A 19,907-nucleotide genomic window follows, 5' to 3' on the forward strand; every position below is an offset into this window, starting at 1 on the left:
ACAAGCTAAGTGCCAAAAATCCTCTTTGCCAGACATTCACAGTTATTTGAATCAGTGATCCTGATCATGGTACCATGATCATTTACACTTTTAAGGCTTGGACGAATATTCCGCAAATGGCCACCTTGGTGTGTTGATGTGTGTTCTTTGCTCTAAACTGCAAAGTTAAATTCTTTGTGTTGTTTTTTAAACTGTACCTGGCAAAATTCTGATTCTAATTATATAGTAGGTGGAAATGTATGAACACCCCCATTTCTTTAGCATTAAAATAGGTGATGTAATTGAGGAACCAACCCGACACAGCTACTTAAAATTTCATAAAGATCGGTCTTTTGGGAAATTTCCCCACTGGTGAGATATAGAGTTTTTGATTTTTCACATTAATCAGAGCATCTTTCCTTTAGGGCTGCAGACTAATGCCTTTGAAGTGAAAAACATTACGGTAATGTCTATTGGTATGGAGGTAGATTAGTGTCTTTATAATTCATTCAAAAAACATTTTAAATCAAGGAAAAAAAAGTTTTCAAATATATATATATATATTTTGCATTTGAAAACTTTTTTCTTGACTTTTGTAAATAATTTTTCCTTTGATTGAATAATAAAGACACTAATCTACCTCCATATCTTAGCAGCCATTTTTTGGACATCATCAAGATGGAAATGATAAACAAATATATTGTTACTTTAATTGAACATCTCTACACTCAACAGATCTAAAGTAGTCAAACTAAAGTAGATGATTGCAGTAAACACAATCAAATAAAACATTACCAACAGGCAGTTGCTGTCACTCAACATTGTGTAGTATTTAATAGAAGCAGAATCTACATTTTATCAGTCAGACCATGTGTGGTCTGTTGACGAAGTGGCTTTTCTCATGTTCTGTTGATACAGAACAACTTTAATGTGTGTACTTTTCTACTCAATGGTTGTTTTCTATTCTATGAACAACAACACTTGTGCCAATGACCTAAATGTTAACACACCAATGTAGACTTTAGAAAACCTACATCATCTTTATTGTTGAGTTTATATAAAAGTAAAATATGTCAGCTTAGAAAACAGCTTTATAACTAAGTTTATGTCCATACAGACAGTTTTGTTGGGGGAAAAACATCATTGAACATACATTTTTCCGACATAAATATGTAATGTAGTGAATTATTTTGAGAAATAACAAGTCAGAGGTGTGCACAGAGCTTAGCGTAAACTGATACATTTTCCAAACCGCACCATTCCTGTCATTCATCTCCCACAGAGGACCCCCCCCCCACCCCAAGTCAAAAGCAAAGCTCTAAGTGTGAATAACAGCAGCCAAAACTGTATGTGTCTACAGATTCCTCAGAACCTATGAGCTAGCTGTGATTTTTAACAACCTCTCTGTACCTCAAACATCTATTGGGCCGACACTGAAGGTACAGAGTGTTGTAATAATGACATTTATGACAAGAAGAGGTGATCACTTGTTTCCAGTTTGCTCTCACATGTTCCAATTGAGTATCAGGTATTTCTTCAACACTTTGAGTTTTTATTCTATTTTTGGTTGTTACAGCCTGCCCTTCCTCCCTCGCACCTAAAACACCTGATTCTGATCAGTAATCAGGTGGAGAGTGAGGAGTAGCTGTATATAAAAGGGCTAAGAGAACCAAAAGAAGAGAGGTTCCCAAAGTAGACCAGATATAAAATGTGACATTTTTGAAACATTGTTTAAATGATGCAATTTAACATTTCATGTCAGGTTCATGTGGGTCCCAGCACACCGGGGAACTGAGGGAAATAAAGTTGCTGATACTTTAGCCAATCAGGCACTGAGACAAGTCAGAACAACTTGGGTGGTAATGCTCCTTGCCTTGGTTGCCAACCGCCGTAAAACTACACAGAAGAAGAAGAAAAATACTTCAGTAAATCTGAAGCTAAAGCTATGATCAAAAATAAAACTGTTGGTGAGTGGCAGAAGTGGGATGAAGGACAGACTGGCCAATAGTTACATGCTATTCAAAAGAGAGTGGGAAAAATAAAAACATTTTAGTCAAATAGAAGAGATCAGATTACATTAGATTAAGGATTGGACATGCAGGATTAAATAAATGTTGCATTTAATTGGAAAAAGTGTTATGTGCGAATGTGGGGTAAAAGAGGAGAGTGTGGAACATGCAAATTATAACTGTGAAAAGTATAAAACAAGCCAAGAAAAACTAAAGAAGTAACTTTGGACATGATAAAGTTATGTCCAAAGTGAATACATTTACATTTAAAAACATTTTAAGTAATGACTGGAATAGATATAAAGCCTTGCTTGAGTTTTTAAGAGATACTGGATTATATAAGTTAATTTAGAAATATGTAGCCCAGGAGCTCTGTTTCACACTCAAGCATAGTAGGTGGCGGTAATGCACCTTAACTATGGTTGCCACCCACCATTAAAAAGAAGAAGAGAGGTACATTTGACCAGCAGCAGACATGGGGAGAGTTTCTTCAGCTCCCCACTCGCTGATTGTGAGTTTATTTTAGTTTGGGCTGGAGATTACTGCTAGTTCTGTTTTCATGTTAACTAAGTAGATTCAGAGTTACGTACATTTTTGTAATTCAGAGGGTGGAAACTGGGTGAGACGGCCCTGTATAGTGTCCTCTCTTTTTTTTGTTCAGTTTTGCCAGGGTCTCCACTCCCTATTTTTTCGTTGAGTTATTGCGATTTGCTCTAACATAAGCTAATAAAAGTTTGTCACTGGAGAGTGTTGGGGCAGGGGCTTTTTGTTGACCACGGACATGGAAAGTAATTGAATAAAATATGTACAGTAGGTAGCGATATGCACCTATTCAAGTTGGTTGCAACACGCCAATAAGCAAGAAAGAAAAGTGAAAACAACAGATGTTTTTTGACAATTGAAATGTGTCTGGTTTTGACTTTGTAAGCAGTCAGACAGTGAGTCAATCACCTGGTATTGTGGTTAATGTTGGATGGACATTTAGTCTGAAACACAATCCCTATATTTGTGCCAATATCAAACATGTAGCTGCCAAGATATTGATGCGTGTCAAACCAGGTCAAAAACAGGGCCCAATATAAAAAGACAATTCCAGTAAATAGAAAATCTAATCTAACTCTGCCTTAACCTTGATTATTTAATGTACAGCCAACTGACAAATATCCAAAATGCTGCTGAAAGTGCTCTATATTCGGCAGCTAAAAAGAACGACACAGTGGAGGGAAATAAATTGCACTACATTGTAAGAAATTACTCTTTGCAAATAGCAGCAAAACTGTTAAACCTTATTGCAATGACTGTATTAATAAGTATGATATTCTATGCACATGCAAATCCACTCATAAAACCTGTTTGAAGCAACGCTTAAAATGACCAAGTCGCCGAAGTCCAAATGAGGACTAGAATTATATATATATTTATTCGGTAGGAAAGAAAGATTTTGTCCAAATGACCTCATGATGGCATAAGCATGAACAAACTGTAAATATGTCACTTTAGTGTGTGTTTATACACAGGTGGGGTCAATCAGTGAGAAGTGGGTGAGCGAATAGCTCTGATGGGGTGTAGCCCAGTGTCTAGTCCATCCTTTGCTTTGTATTCTACTGAGCAGTTGGAATGAAGGAGCGTGGGTGAGGACTGGGCTCGTAACACACTCAGACTTCTCACAGTGAACATAAGCCTGACTGTTCCAGCAATAACAATCAGATGTACCCTGTTATTTCCTGTTAGAAAGAAAAGTGTGTTGCTGTCCACACAGATCAGTCTGTTTTTAATCTGTGCTAGTTATCTACAACAATGACACAAACCATGGAAAAATTTGACCTCAAGCTCGAAGTAACACAAAAAGTCTTGTAAAAATCAAATGTCATTAAGTAGTCCAATAATGTAAACCTACTGAAATAAAATGACATGGGATGAGATATAACCGAGCATTTTTCCTGGAAGCTCCAACCAATCGGTATGTGGCATCGTGATCAAAGAAATCTATAACTTGCAGCTTTTCTTGTTTTGGCTTACTTCATTCTTTCAAAGCAGATAAAAAAAATGTGTGCCTCCCACATTACTCGTTGCTAAATTATTAGTTACTTGTGTTGGATTTCAAGTTTTAGAAAAAACTATTGTATTCTGTTTAAAAACCTATCATAATAGAAGGCAGTTGCATGTACCTTGATATAAATATACCCTTAAACGTATAAGATAAATCCACACATTTCTCACCAATGAAAGATGTAGACATAAGTAATCTAAAGCGCTTTACTGTCTGTGACGTCCAAGGATTAAGGATGTGCATGTCTGTTGTTGTCAACAGTGCAAATGAGGTTAACTGGCTGTTTTATGAGTATACTATAGACACTATACTTGAGTTGGAAAGAGGTTATAATGATGAAGAGATAACAGATTTCTTATTTCACAAAAAAAGTAAAAGGGAACAGTTAATGGCAAGATAAGAAAAGACCACATGATTAGATCAAACCAATTGTTTTGTTTTTTTTTTAAAAGGGGGGAAAGCCACGAGTCGTCCACAGTCTGGAATTTAAGGCAAGATAAACAGCAAAATACATGGCCACATGAAGAACAGGGAAGCAGATTTTTATGATAATGTAATAAATGCTTTTTCAGCGACTGTTTTTACCGACTGATTCTTTTATCTTCCACTGTGAGAAAGGAAGGGGTACTTTCTGCATAAAACTAGTGCTCATTTTATGATAAAGCATCAACCAAGTTAAAAGAAACGGGTGCAAACCTAAGATTATAGTGCTATAATGACTTTGAACAATTACAAAAAAGATTTTATGACCAAATGATTGTCTTTGTATGATGATTCCACTTTGGCACGCAGTATTTAATGTTAGGTTTTTGTCTAGATCCAACGTGAAACATTTTAATCTGACCTTTTTCCTGTCTTCTTATGGTTACAGAAACTATGGCATTGCATTACAGAGGTCTAAGATGGTGGGGGAGGGACTGCAGCCTGGGCTGCACCGTGGGACGCCCTCAGACATGATTTTCATCCATCTGCGTCAGACCTTCACCGAGAACCAGACAAGAGACCTGCTCAAACATATCTGTAGACTTGGGCTTTAAACTTGGACACTAATTTAAACTCAATGCACTGCTTTCTCAAAATCTACCTTGGATTAATGGCTATATAAGTGAGTAAAACTGTTATTAATGAATTTTGTTTTACAATGGTTATTTGAATATTTATTTTCAATGCATGTATGATAGATTGACATTTTCTTGGTGAAATTTCTGTCTGTTTACAAAGTGTCCATCCTTTTCTCTCCCTCCCTCTCTCTCTCTCTATTCAGGTGGGTTTCATTAATGGCTTAAGATAAAAGTGTGGCTTCCCCTGTTTAAAAGCTTGCAGCTGTAACTCCATTTGTGCACGCAATGGCTATAAGGGCCAGTAGTTCTGCTCTTCTGTGGAGGTTTCTGCTGTTGCTGTTTTTGTTGTCAGTTGTGTTGCCATGTGCTGCCGGTTGCCCCAGATCGTGCGCCTGCACTGCGTCTGCTGAGGTGCACTGTACCTTCAAATACCTGGGTGCAGTACCTGACAGCATCCAGCCAGCAGTGAAAAGACTCAACCTAGGGTGAGAATAGTTTATTAACTGCTTTTGGATGAATGCAAGAGTGACACTGACCCAGGCAAAAGATCTTTATTAGGGAAATCTGACTTTTTTCAAGGGGTGGGATTTCTCAGATTTGGACTCTAGTTGTGCCAATATATAAGCAGTGTTGGGAGTAACTAGTTATTTTTGTAATATATTGATTTTTGAATTAAGTAACTCAGTAGTGTAACTGATTACAAAAGTGAAAAGTGGTAATATATTACTAGTTACAATTAAAGTAACTCAAGTTACATGCATATTTAATTTAAGTGCATATTTTCTTTGATTTCTCACTGTTTGCAATTATTTGAGGAAAAAAAAAAAGATGAACACTATAGTTAAATTTAACTTATGGAGAACAAAAAAGAGCTTTCTGCTCCTGAAACAGCAGAAGTATTTGAAAAAGTGATTATTCGAACACTATCAGTGTGATATAGTTAGTGTTCTGCACCAAAAGTAACTCAAAGTAGTGTAACTCAGTTACATTTTAAAAAACAGCAATATTGTGATACAAATATATTACATTTTTATCCCAGTAACTCGTAATATTAAAATATTACAAGTTTAGAGTAACTTACCCAACACTGTACATATTGATTGAAATACAGTAGTGACAATTCTTAAAAAAAAAAAAAAAAAAAAAAAAAAAAAAAAAAAAAAAAAAACTATTTTAGTCATGCTGCTTAGATTGCAGTTTGGTTGCTCCGTGTTTTTATTTAGGAAAAAAAAAAAAAGTCACAAAATATTCTAGCCACGGTGTGTTTCCTCCACAAACAACATGTTACAGATTTGCAGACATGAAGAATTGATTCCATGTGGAAGCTACAATATTGAGATATTTACGTGTTCATTTTTGTTTAATTAATCTCAATAAACACAAGTTGTAAACCTCAGATACATCGCATTTGATGGCCAGTGTAGATACATCATTTCCTGTTTACAAGTGATGTAACACCGAAAGACATGGCTATATGTACTTAAAAAAATTCTCAGCAACTCTCCAACACATAGACAAAATTATTTTTCACTACTAACCATTCTAATGTATAAATTAAATCCAGATATGACTGTGGGATCAGACTGCAGTATCAAAGCATTTTTTTAATGTTTTTTTAAGAATACAAGTAAAACATATCTATATATTGCACATAAGGATATCCCAAAGCTTTAGGAATAAAATGACAAAGAACAACAGAAATTCAGCTGCCACAAAAAACTTGTACAGTGAAGTTTATATTCAGCAGGTACATGAAATCATAGTTTGTCATTGTATTTTTTGTTTATATTATTATTAATACTAATACATTAATACTGACAATATTCATGTTAACTGTATTTGAAACAATTCATGCGATTGTTTCAAATTGTAATTCATATGAAGTGAAGGCATTGAAATGAGTTGATTCAAAAGAATGCAGTGAAAATAATCTGTTAATAAAAAGTCAAAATATTGTATCATATGGATGGATCTTGGTAAATCAGTATTGTATATTATATTGTGAATTCAGTGTATGGGTCCGACCACTAATAATTGACACTTGTTGCCAATTGTAAGCCTATAAGAATATTTCTTAAAATTCCTTTATAGATGACATTAAAAAGACAAGTAAAATGTGATCATGTCGTTTGTGAAATAGGTTTCTAATTGAAAATGTTTTTTTTATGCTTCAATTTGCAGGTATAACAGTATAACTGTTGTGAGAGAAAATGACTTTTCAGGACTTGAGGACTTGGAGCTGTTGATGTTACACAGCAACAGCATTCACAGTTTGGAAGACAGAGCCTTTCACGACCTCAAGTCACTGCAGGTAAACCGAGTGCCAGCTTTTGAGAACCGACAAATAAAAGTAGAATAATGATAAAAAAAAAATAATAAAAAATTGAATATTGGATATATCTGTGGTTTACTGTGATGAGGTATATTTGTTTGAGGTCAAAATAAAGATGGCAGTTTATAATTGTTAAAGAGAAACAACAATAATTTGTGTTCTAGTAAATGTATGTTTTTAAAAGGACAACAAATGCTGTAAAACAGCTGAGAACATGGGAATTTAAAAACAATGTCTCGGTAAAAATATGTGATGAGTACTTTCTGCCACAGTCCAAACCACAATAGATTATCACTGGGGCTGATAGGAGGAAAACATTTGTAAATTGTTTGGGGTTGCTCAATGGAAATGACGATCTTGGAAAAAATGTTCCTTGCATGCAACAGTTCAGCCTCATCAAAAACCTCTGAAACTATTCATGCAGTGTATAAAATATAAAGATGTGCAATTCTGAATATGACCCTTTAAAACATTTTTTCCCACAGGTCCTGAAGATGTCATACAACAAAATAAAGGAAATCCACAAAGAGACATTCAAGGGCTTGGACAGTGTTATGAGACTCCACGCAGATCACAATGACATAGAATTCATCAACCCGGAGGCCTTTTATGGATTAACCAATTTACAATTGGTCAATCTGGAGGGTAACCACATCCAGCAGCTCCATCCAGACACATTCATCACCCTGAGGCACAGCCAGATCTTCAAGGTTTCTTCAGTGAGAAATATCCACCTGTCGGACAACCTCCTGACGACTCTGCCAGCAGATATTTTCTCTGGGTGCAGTCAGTTAGAAAACCTCTTCCTGCATGGCAACCCGGATTTGTGATTGTCACATGAATGGTTTTCAGAGTGGGCTCACAGGAACACAGGTGAGGACGGCATTGATACTAAGCTACTTTTCTATAGAATTTATTCATGAGATAAAAAGAATGCAATGGTTTTGCTTACCCAAATCAAATTATATAGGGTGTATGTATATATATATATATATATATATACACATATATACACACACACACACACACACACACACACACACATTATTAAGGTATATTTGATTACAACTCGGCTCTTGGTTGTAATATTTTTTTTAAATGTATGTATTTACAACAAGACCAAAGGGCTGCACAATAAAACATAAAACCCAGATGTACAACAATGTAAAATACCAGTATTTAGAAGAAAATTTCTAATAAGACATTGACTCACACGGTGTTTAAAAGCCACAGCAAATAGATGTTTTTAAAAGAGATTTTAAAAGGAAACGGAAAGAGGCCTCATATGAAGTATTTGCACTATTATCCTTTGTTGGTATTTATTTTTTTACTGTTAACTTTTGCTATTTATGGTTGTTGCTGCAAGTGTGAATGGATCATAAAAGACTATTCTATTCTACTTCACACAATTTCAACTTGATGCAGTTGTTACGAATTTCATCTTTTGACTATTTATCATTAGAAAGCTTATCATTAAAACGCTGTAAACTTGTATTTCCTGCAAACAAGTGACACTTTTTGTTGTTTTGTTCCTAGGTTTACTTAAATGTAAGCGAGACAGGAGATTTCCAAACAGCCAACTGTGTGCTCTGTGTCAAAGTCCTGTCCCATACCACAACAGAACTCTATCTCTCCTCCACAAGGATGCCTTCACTTGTAGCACACCTCGGATACAACCCCATTTACAACAAAAAAACATAAGCCTGAACAAGGGCAGCTTCACTCCTGTTTCATCGAAGGATTTCGTAGCTCCTCTGGGTTCGTTACAAATGAATCTAACAGACAATTTTCGCAATGACGCGAGTCTGACCTGCACTATCCAGAGGCCCACTGCTTTCGAAACACTGACTCTAGCTCAAGTGGAAGAGGAAGGAACAAATGCAACTATGCTTACCACTAACGTAACTATGTATTTGGTATGTAATATTGACTACGAACACATGCAACAATTATGGCAGATCCTAGCTATGTATAGTGACACACCCCTTCGGCTGGGGAGAGGTTTGATGCTCACCAGAAGCCCAGCAATGATTTACAAGTATAGCCAAATAAAAGCAATGGATGGAGAGGAAGGTGGTGACGGTCATATTGAGGCTGATATCAAAGCATCCCCTGCGTGGTTAATGCAGGGAGAAGTGAACTTTCAGCTTGATCGCACAATGACCACCTTCTCAACTCTGCACATCATGTATCAATCGGAGGTCACCCTAAGGGTTGAGAGCAAATCCACAAAGAGGGAAAGCTATTCGTGGACAATGATCAAGCGAGATAATCAAACCAAGACGGAGCACACTGTACTCGCAGGTTGGAAGGAGAAGTTAACTTTAGTAATTTAGTCTACTTAAAATGTATGATACTAAGCAAACAATTTTTTTCATTATTTTTTTTTATTACAGGTGGTGTGGCACAGTTAAGTTGTCAAGTCATGGGTGAGCCAAAGCCTTTGCTGGAGTGGATTTTACCCGATGGAAGTAAGATCAGAGCCCCATACTCCAGTGAGGACAGAAGGATTATAATCACTGCAGATGGGAAGCTTACTATTCGGGGTGTGGATTCTTCAGACACTGGCCTCTACAGATGCATAGCTACAAACTATCTAGATGCTGATGTCCTCATCTTTCGTGTGACAGTTCTGACTCCTGATTTAGAGGAAGAGGAGTTGAGTGGTGTTCAACTTTCAAAACCTCATGGTGGAAATGTAATTTTTGATTGTTCCTCTTCAGGGAGCCCCAAGCCTTCTGTATCATGGATTCTCCCTGACCACTCAATCCTTGAGAAATCTCATGGGAACAGAAAATTGTATGAGAATGGAACACTGCAGATTCAAGGCCTCACAACAAGGGATCAGGGATTTTATAAATGTTTGGTTGCTAATCAATTGGGAGTTGACCTGCTTGTGTCTCAGGTAAAGGTCGAAGAACCACTTGAGACAGAAACAACAATAAACAGTCACGAATCTGGACTCATAAAGGAATTCAACCCTGCAGACAATCTTGATGACATAACCTCTTCTAGTCTTGCTGACAGGACTAGTCAAGAATCCAGAACAATAAAATCAGATCGACCATACCCAAGACACAGGCTACAGGGCAGAGGGAACCCTGGGGATACACTGGGTCAAAGAAGAAGGGGGGCAGTCCGCAATAGACAATTTTGGAGTAATAGGGTCTTTGAGAAAACATCTAGAAAAGTAGACCCACAAAGATTTGCCGATTTTGTGAAAAAGGCTCAAGGTTTATCTAAAAAAAAGACAGACAAAGAGGACAAGAAGATAAACAAAGATAACTCCCCTTTTGAATTTTCTGGTGATGATGAAAATGGCTCTGGCGAGGTCCATCTCAATAATGTCCCAAGTATTGTCACGCAAACTACAAAATATCCTCACAGAAAACATAGTCAAGCCAATAAAAGTGAAACTACTCATACACATGAGCATGTTGACTTTGAAAACGCATCTAAAGAAATTAATTCTGATGAAACAACAGAATCCTATATGCAATCAGACTCTACATCATTGAGGTCAGGATTCACACTCATTCCAAGATTTACTGAGTCCCCAATCCCTGAGGGAGTCAGCAGTCCACCCGCTAACATCAACCCATTCACTCTCCAATTTTCAGTGACAAACACTTCACAGGAAACTCAAATCCAGTTTTCAGGAGAACCCTCTTTAGAACATGAACGTTCTGCAGGGGCAATGCAATCAGTACCGACAGACTCCAATGTTACCCTAATGAAGAATGAACAGGGTCCAGTGGAAATGGTGATTCACACAGACCATGACAGCCAGACTCTGCTTACAGCCTTCACTACTACTGAGAAAACAGAGGACGAGATAACCTTCCACACAACTCAGACTATAAAAGCCCCTCGGTTGCCTCCAGGATCCACTATCATCTCCCGACAGCAGATTCATGTAATTCCACGGAAAAACAACAGAGGAAGAGGACGAGGCAGGAAGACATTTCAAGGTCGCAGGAAGACATTTCAAGGTCGCAGGAGAATTATTAAACCTAATAGAATCACTGACATACAGTCATTCATCAATAAACTAAAACAGCCTACAATAAAAACGGAGGGAAATGTTTCTGTTCCTTATGGAATTAAATTGATAACAGGTGGGTTGTTTTGTACGATGAATACATTTTCTGGTTTGCTTGAGTTTAAAGGTGATGTTTTTTTTGTAAGTAAGATTATTTTCACTTTGATGTTTTTCACAGACGGTGTTGACAATGAAGATAACAAGAAGACAGAAGAAGATCTTCAAGTGGTCACACCAACAGCATCTTCAAGCCAACTAGGCTCCACTCAAAAAACAACAGTTTCCTTCGCTAAATTTTTCATTAGCTCAACACCCCCTTTTACCCAACCTGAGTCTAGATCAGAAATTTACAGCCTGTACGCAAGATCTCCTGGTGCCCCAGAGTTTTCTACCTTCATTGACAGGTTTTTGACGACAAAGAAAGAACCCTTAATACCAACCACCAACCCCACTACCACTTCCACAATGGCATCCACAACTTTAAATAGAAGAATCCCATTAAATAGGCGATTTGGTAGCAGAGAAAGAGATAAGTCACCCATTAGACTAAATAGGCCATTGTCTACCCATCAACCCATTTTGACAGATGGAACTACAACATTTACAAGAACCATAACCCATAGTCCCATATCCTCTACTACTCCAAGTTCATTAGCTCAAGATGTGACTTTCATAACCCAGATACCTACGCAGAGTAAAGAGAGCACAATCTACAATGATTATGGAGAAAGTTCTTCAGCAGAGTTCATAACAATGCGACCCAGCTTTCAAAATATAACCACTACAAGTTCGACTAGGACTACAATGTCTTCCACCACATCTAACAAAAACCCTGATTTACATACTCTACCTGTTCCTCCTACTGTTATAGCACAATCAAAAGAAAATCCTGATGAATACTTATCTGGATCTGGGGGGCTTCTAGATAGCCTGTATGTAGTCACACAAAGACCGTTGAGTAGAAAAGGACATCAAGCCCGAAGGAGAAACTTTGGGGATAGAAGACCCTACAAAAAACCTGGAATCAAAAACATGAATCCCACCACTAAACTGTTGGACTCTTCTGTACCCCTAACAATGAAGGGAACCACAATGGAACCAACCACCAAACCTCAACGCACTGTTTCCCGCTACAAAGAGGACAAAAACTCACTTTTCATTTCAATTAACCCACCACTAATGACAGAATTAGATATGGAAGAAGAGTGGACATCTGGTGTTTACCCAGTTTATACAACTGAAAAGACTCCCCCGATTACCTCAGTAACATATAAACCTACTTTAGAAAGGACATATTCAACAGCTCAGACCTTGGTTCTTGGCACTTTCAGACCGCCGACAAAAAGGAACTATGATAACACCACTGACAGTGGGATAGAGAGGAACATATCACCCCCTATGCAAAGCCCAGAAGGCAGAACACATGAACCATTCCCAGCTGGCCAATTGACCACCCATGCAGATATGAAGAATAACAATATCTACACCCAAAGTCAATACATCAAGAACATTGACAATGTCATTTCCACAGAGGACAACACTGACAACCAAGTTGCAAGTGATTTTACCACAGTCTTTGAAGCTACTACAAAGGTCATGAGAAACAAACCAAAGATAGTTGGGGGTAATGCAGCAAGCTTCACTGTTTTGTCTGACTCTGATGCTTTTATGCCATGTGAGGCTTCAGGAAACCCACAGCCAGTTATAACCTGGAAACGCTTCATCTCAAACACAGGTAAACATTTTATACATTTCCAATAAATAGTATTAGTTGTCCATCATATGGCTGCGCAAAATAACCCAACTCATATTTTTGAACCAGATAATTGAGCAGAAACTTTAAACAAACTGTTGTTGGCAAAAACTTTTCTGACATAACACTTTAAAATATAACAATGAAAGTGAAATTGTTTTTTTCAAAAACAATTGTATGAATGGAAAATGATAATCCCTATGTCACCATTTTTCATGTTGTGGCTAAATGTCGCTACACACCATAGATACTGCTTTGGTAAAATATATTTAATTATTGTGTACTTGGAGAATGCCAATATAAAAAAAATGTGATGCAATGCATTGTCCAATTTTTTTCAGCAGTGTTGAAATCTTGACTTTTGTGCTGTATTAGTGTTGGTTTTTTTAGATCCCTCCGGTACTCCGATTCGCCAAAATCCAAGCACTAAAGGTTATCAATTCAGAAATGTATTTTTTAATACATTAAGTAAAGAGGAAGCCATCCTCCTCCTTCATCAATATGAAGATTTGAGAAAACTAACAACTGAATGTTGGCTAGAAGTTAAAATTAGGGTAATAAATCAACAAAACTTTGAAACCTTGTATTGTTTAGCAGATGTGACATAGGGGTTTTAATCTGTATTGTCATTTCAATGGGGAAAAATGCAACCTGCTCATTCAATAATGAGAGGATTTCTATTTATGTTCATGGGCAAAAAAGTACCAAAATTAGTGTGTGTTTGCGTGTGTGCACGAAAGAGAGAGAGAGATGAAAGGAATGTACATTAGTAGTATTTGTTGCTGAATAATTTCTGGTATTTTTCTTGTTTAGGAAACACCATCACTATCAAAGGGAAGATGGGCAAGATTGAAGTCTCCATCAATGGTACTCTGTCAATTAAGAATGCCAACATCAAGGACCGTGGCCAGTACCTATGTGTAGCAGAGAATGATTATGGGTCGGACAAACTTCTCGTCACCCTTACTGTGGTGGCCTACCCACCACACATCCTTGAACCAAAAGTGCGTGAGATCAAATCTCATAGTGGTCATACTGTAGAGATGAAGTGTAATGCAGAGGGCAGGCCGTTGCCCATGATATCATGGATCCTGGCCAATCAGACCCAAGTCAGAGGTGTAAACTCACAGAGGGGAAGAGTATCAGTGTCTGGAGTTGGGACACTAATAATCAAAAGTGTCACAGTTTATGACCGAGGACACTACAAATGCATTGCCAGTAATCCAGCGGGGGTTGATACTGCTACAGTACGTCTGCAGGTAGTTGCAGCTCCACCAGGCATCGTTGAGGAAAAAAGGCAGCACCTAAATGCTCAGTCAAACCAACCCCTGTGGCTACCCTGCACTGGTCATGGTACACCCAATCCTTCTGTCCACTGGGTTCTCCACGATGGTTCAGTGCTTCGAGTTTCTAGGCCTTCGAGTTACACAAAAATATTCATGTACAGAAACGGGACACTTTTCTTTAAAGATGTGACTCCTGCAGAAAGTGGGAAATATGAATGTATTGCTACAAGCTCTACTGGCTCTGAGAGAAGGGTGGTGACTTTGGTAGTGGAGAAGCAAGAGTTAGCACCAAAGATATTGAAGAAATCTCCACGTAAAACAAATTTGTCGTTTGGGGATCAGTTGCAACTTGACTGTTCAGCAACAGGAGAACCTGAACCCACAATCATCTGGAGGCTGCCCTCAAAGGCTGTAGTGGATCATTGGCACAGGTAAAGAAAAGATTTGATGTATCAAACCATGTTACAGAGGAGTTGAATCAGCTGTTTAAGCAGTAAATGTATAATTTTAGGCCCCCTCACAAAAAAATAATTTTTATATATATATATATATATATATATATATATTAGTACCTATTTTAAAGTTCCCTAAATCATAACAACTACAATTTGACTTGACAGTCATGGTGTACTCGTGGCTGGACAGCTAAAAATTAATGGTTAAATAAATGAGGCCAAGTTGAGTCCCAAGTGTTTATTCAGTTTCTTCTTTTCTGCCAATAGATATACCTTATATATTTGTTAAAAACTAAATACAATAAATGAAGGCATGGTTTATATTTTGCTCATATGCATAGATGGAGCATTTAGTTTCTTATTTACTATCCTCTGTCGTGTCACTGACCTTTTTAGGTCACTGATCTATATATATTTCACTCCAATTTTAGAATTTGTTTTTAAAGAATTTTGTTACCTGCATAAAGTTTTAAGTCCCTCTTTTATATTTTTTTCAGAAACCAGCAGCAGAATTCAGGTCCTGGAAAATTGGCACTCTGATTGTTAACTCGGGTGATTGAAAAGATGCCGGAGACTATCTCGTGTGGCTAGAAACAAAATTGGTGATGATCTCCATCTCGTGAGGGTTGGTGTATCAATGACACCAGCCAAGATTGAATCAAAGCGTCTCCAGAAAAAAGCAGGTCCCTTACGTAACGCCTTCAAGGTAGATTGCAAAGCCTCGGGTGCCACCAAGCCAGAAATATCCTGGGTCTACTGATGGTACGATGTCAACAGTGCTCTGCAGTCTGATGCTAGTGTTGGAGGAAAACAATCACAGCGCTATACTCTGTTTAAAAATGGAACTCTTTATCTAAATCAGGTATTATGTTTTCACTGCTATATTCCTTTTTACACCAAATTTTAACAAATGTGAAATATTTAAATCATATTATGTTTTTTTAGGTTGGCATGTCAGAGGAGGGAGACTACACCTGCTATGCTCAGAATCCAATGGGAAAAGATGAGATGCAAGTTCATATCTCAGTGATGACAGCAGCTCCAAGGATACGTCCACCGATCAGTCTACATGAGAGTAAAGCTGGAGAAAACGTTCGCTTTGATGCGAAGCACTTGGCGAACCCAAACCCAAGATCTTGTGGCTACTTCCCACTAATGACATAATAGCAGCATCAAATGAACGCTACCTAATGCATGTTAATGGTTCTTTGGATATCCGTGATGTGAACCCATTTGATGCAGGACAGTATGTTTGTATGGCTCGCAACCCTGGTGGAGAAACCAGGATGTTTACAAACTGGACATTGATGGGAATCCACCAGTAATCAATGGCTACCGACAAAACCGGACAGTAGTTAAAGACTTTGCTCCTAAACATTCCAGGAAGCTTATCGACTGTAAGGCAGAAGGTAATCCTACTCCAACAATCACTTGGATTATGCCAGATAATATTCTCTTGACAGCACCATACTTTGGCAGTAGGATCAATGTTCATTACAATGGGACACTTGAAATTCGTAATGTGCGACCCCACTGACACTGCAGAGTTTATTTTGCATGGCGAGAAATGATGGAGGAGAAGCAGTCATGGTGCGTGCAACTAGAAGTTACTGATCCGCTCCAAAGGCCAATTTTTAAAACCCTTTTAATGAGCGTGTTATGTCTCGCCATGGAAACCTGCAGTTCTTAACTGTTCAGCTCATGGAACCCAATTCCAGAAATTATTTGGACTTTTCCAAACAGAACAAGGTTTACAGGGGGACAAATCATTGGCACGCATTACTATCAACTCAATGATGGAACTTTAGTCATTTATAACCCACAGAAAGAAGATGCAGGGAAATATCGCTGTGGGGCAAAGAATTTAGTTGGCTACATTGAGAAGCTAATTGTTTTGGACATTGAGCAGAAGCCTTACATTCTGACAAGGCCAAGGGGCATCATACGCAGCACATCTGGAGAACCCCTCTTCCTTCATTGTCTAGCTGATGGAACGCCAAGACCAAGAATATACTGGACCATTCCTGGTGGCCATACTCTAACGCGACCTCAAGTTAATGGACGTTACCAGTTGCTAGAGAATGGCACTCTTGTTATAGGTGCCACAACTCTCCATGACAGAGGAAATTATTTCTGCAGGGCTCGAAACAACGTGGGGGAGGCTGGACTGACAGTCCCTGTGATTATCATTGGGTATCCCCCCCCAGATCTCAACAGGACCACTTCCCAGTGTCAGGGCAGTGGACTGGGACACCCATTCAGCTGAAGTGTGCTGCAACTGGGATTCCCAACCAGAGATCTCTTGGGAGCTTCCTGGTCATAGACTTTTTGTCAGACGCTGAACAATGGCAACTGATGGGTATTGAGCTAGTCCACAATGAAGGGACATTAATACTCAAAAGACCCACCAACTTCAGACTCTGGCACGTACAAGTGTGTCGCAAAGAACCATCTAGGCATTGACTCAAGGATCACATATATACTTATACAATAAGAAAAACATAAAAATATGTTTACTGTCATCTTCAGAAACTAGGATCAATACAGAACATCTAGAAATTATTTGTGAAGATCAAGAGTTGAAAAGGCTTTTGTATGGGTTAACAGCCTAAAGGAATGAGAATACATAACATAATAGGCCACAAAATTAATTGAGATATTTAACTGTGAAATGCAAGTCGCATTGAAAAAGGTTGTTGTAACAGAGTTTGGTATACTAAGGTGGTCCCAGCTAAGGGATTTCTTGAGGGAGCAAAAAGAGTGGCAAATTTACTTAACTCCCAAGGAGGTTGTAATCTATTGTTGTAATTGCTACCATTGTATAATACTTTTTCTACACAGCTTGTCTTACACTGGACACATACAATATATGCATGACCAAAGCGGAGCTTTGACATTAGAGTTTGTTATTGAAATAATTTCATATTGCTAGCATCCAGAATAAAGTCCCATTTGTAGAGAATTATTCTATTGTGTTGTACACAAGAGTTTACAGTAATGTTATACATTATGTTTTTTTCCTGTAATAATACAGTCTATGTGTATCTATTTGTAGTATCTACTTTATACAAAATATGGGGGGAAAAGGAGAAAAAATTAAATTTAACAAATGTTTGTTTTCCCACTTTTTGATACAGAGTTTTTAATACTCTATGTTTGCTACAAAGTGTTTTGCTATATTCTAAGTGTCTTTGTTCAAAATAAATGTGTTACAGGCATATCACTCTATGAGGCATCTGGACAAAACCTTTAAACAACTGGAAACAGTTTAGTTGTAATTTGTACCAGCTCTGAATGACCTGTATGATTCAGCTACATGCGAGTTGTTTTGACACTTTTGGAAATGCTTTAAACTGTGTTGAGAAACTGTCAAATTTGGCAAATAAGTTCCTTACAGTGAAGATGTGAATATTAGTTTAGGGGATTTTGCTTTTGCTTTGTATGCAAGTGCTGGCAGAAATGACATTTTTTTTTTTGTTTCAAGTTTTTCTTCCTGTGTTAGGGCATCTGCTTCAACTTTAGTACAACCAATAAACGAGATTTCCATGACTAACAGTTGGATTTTAATGGAAACTCGAAAGGGATGTTTCAATAATAAAATTTCAAAATCATTGGAAAAATACTAAGGTTTTTCCAAGGTCTTTCCCCATATTGAGGGCCAAGGAATATGTAAATCAGAAAAGCCCTCAAAACATACATCAAAGCTAATAATGCTACAATGGAACCCCAAGAAATCTATGTAATATGTATATTTCTCCATTACATTAGGTAGCTAAACAATTTCTCAAAGAACATACAAATAAATGGAAATATATAATCTTCAATCGATACAAGTGACACTAAATGCCAAAAATATAGAAATGTTTTTAAAACACAGCAAGCATTTTTAGGGAATAATAAAACACATAATATAATAAACTATAATCCATTTATTTCAGATGATTCAGCAGTCAGCATCCATCCACTCCCAGGTTTAAAAGATTTTAGCCTATTATGGTATTGATAAACACAAAAAACGTTACACAGTACTACCCTCTGAGATAAGATAATATAAGACTATTATTCCTATGATGGGATAATTTGGTCATAAGGACAACATTAAATATAAAAATATTAAAGAGAACAAAAGGAAAATAAAATACAATGTGACTGAACTACATCTTGTGTTTCCCAAACTCTTTTTCCTGCACCCCCCTTTGACGTATGACAAACAATCTGCCCCGCTGGATGTAAAAAATGTTTAAACTTTATTGAAAATGAATGTCACTATTCTTCAAAGCTCATAAAAATAAACTGTCAAATAAACATCACACAAATTTTAGAATAGTACTTGTAAAGTGTTTTGAGTCGAAAGAAAACTTTTTCCCCCTATTTTTCATGCCCAATGTCCAAGCAAGGCCCTTCTATAATCGTTGCTAAAGCATTTGGTTATATGTAAGCTGTTTTGAGCAAAAACACACCACAACAGCAGATGGAAAAGGGCTAATGTTTGGTAACTTGCGGCTGCAGAATGTGGGCAGAATTCATTACATCTCATTATTTCATTTCCAGATACAGTAGCTGAGGTCAAATGAAGTTACAGCAGATTGATTTGGACCAATTTAATAATGAATTAATATTTATTAAGTACATGGAAACTCATTGTCGGGTGACACAGATTTTTGGTTTGCGGAATGAATTTAAAGCTGATATCGGGAATATGAAGAGAGAGAGAGAAAATTCAAAAGCGAAAGTCTCCACTTCCTCCCCCTGCCTCTGCCAATCTCCCAGAAGCCACGCCTTTACTTTTGTGCATGCGCATCGCGGAACATAACAAAAATGTTTAACACACCACGTGTAAGTATTGTTTTTCACTAATAAAACACTGATAAAACATGTTTAGGACCTGTCCATGAGAAATGTCGCCAAATCAGGATCCGTTCAGAATCCTTTTAAAAGCA

At 37.5% G+C, this 19,907-nt stretch overlaps 1 protein-coding gene across 1 annotated transcript; it reads left to right on the forward strand.

The window, feature by feature from the left end:
* The first annotated feature begins 5,020 nt into the window (after window positions 1–5,020).
* igsf10 (immunoglobulin superfamily, member 10) lies at window positions 5,021–18,516 on the forward strand. The gene is given in 25 exon segments (XM_028465335.1): window positions 5,021–5,143; window positions 5,303–5,584; window positions 7,281–7,410; window positions 7,917–8,304; window positions 8,968–9,735; window positions 9,828–11,549; window positions 11,652–13,208; window positions 14,040–14,943; window positions 15,472–15,496; window positions 15,498–15,546; window positions 15,549–15,829; window positions 15,913–16,066; window positions 16,069–16,251; window positions 16,254–16,495; window positions 16,497–16,520; window positions 16,522–16,560; window positions 16,562–16,601; window positions 16,604–16,642; window positions 16,645–16,671; window positions 16,674–17,164; window positions 17,166–17,210; window positions 17,212–17,254; window positions 17,257–17,294; window positions 17,296–17,376; window positions 17,378–18,516. Coding segments are annotated over 24 exon segments (7,554 nt in total). The 5' UTR covers window positions 5,021–5,143; window positions 5,303–5,384; the 3' UTR covers window positions 17,462–18,516.
* The last annotated feature ends 1,391 nt before the right edge of the window (window positions 18,517–19,907 follow it).

Source organism: Gouania willdenowi, chromosome 13 (assembly GCF_900634775.1).
Source record: "Gouania willdenowi chromosome 13, fGouWil2.1, whole genome shotgun sequence".
Taxonomy (NCBI): domain Eukaryota; kingdom Metazoa; phylum Chordata; class Actinopteri; order Blenniiformes; family Gobiesocidae; genus Gouania; species Gouania willdenowi.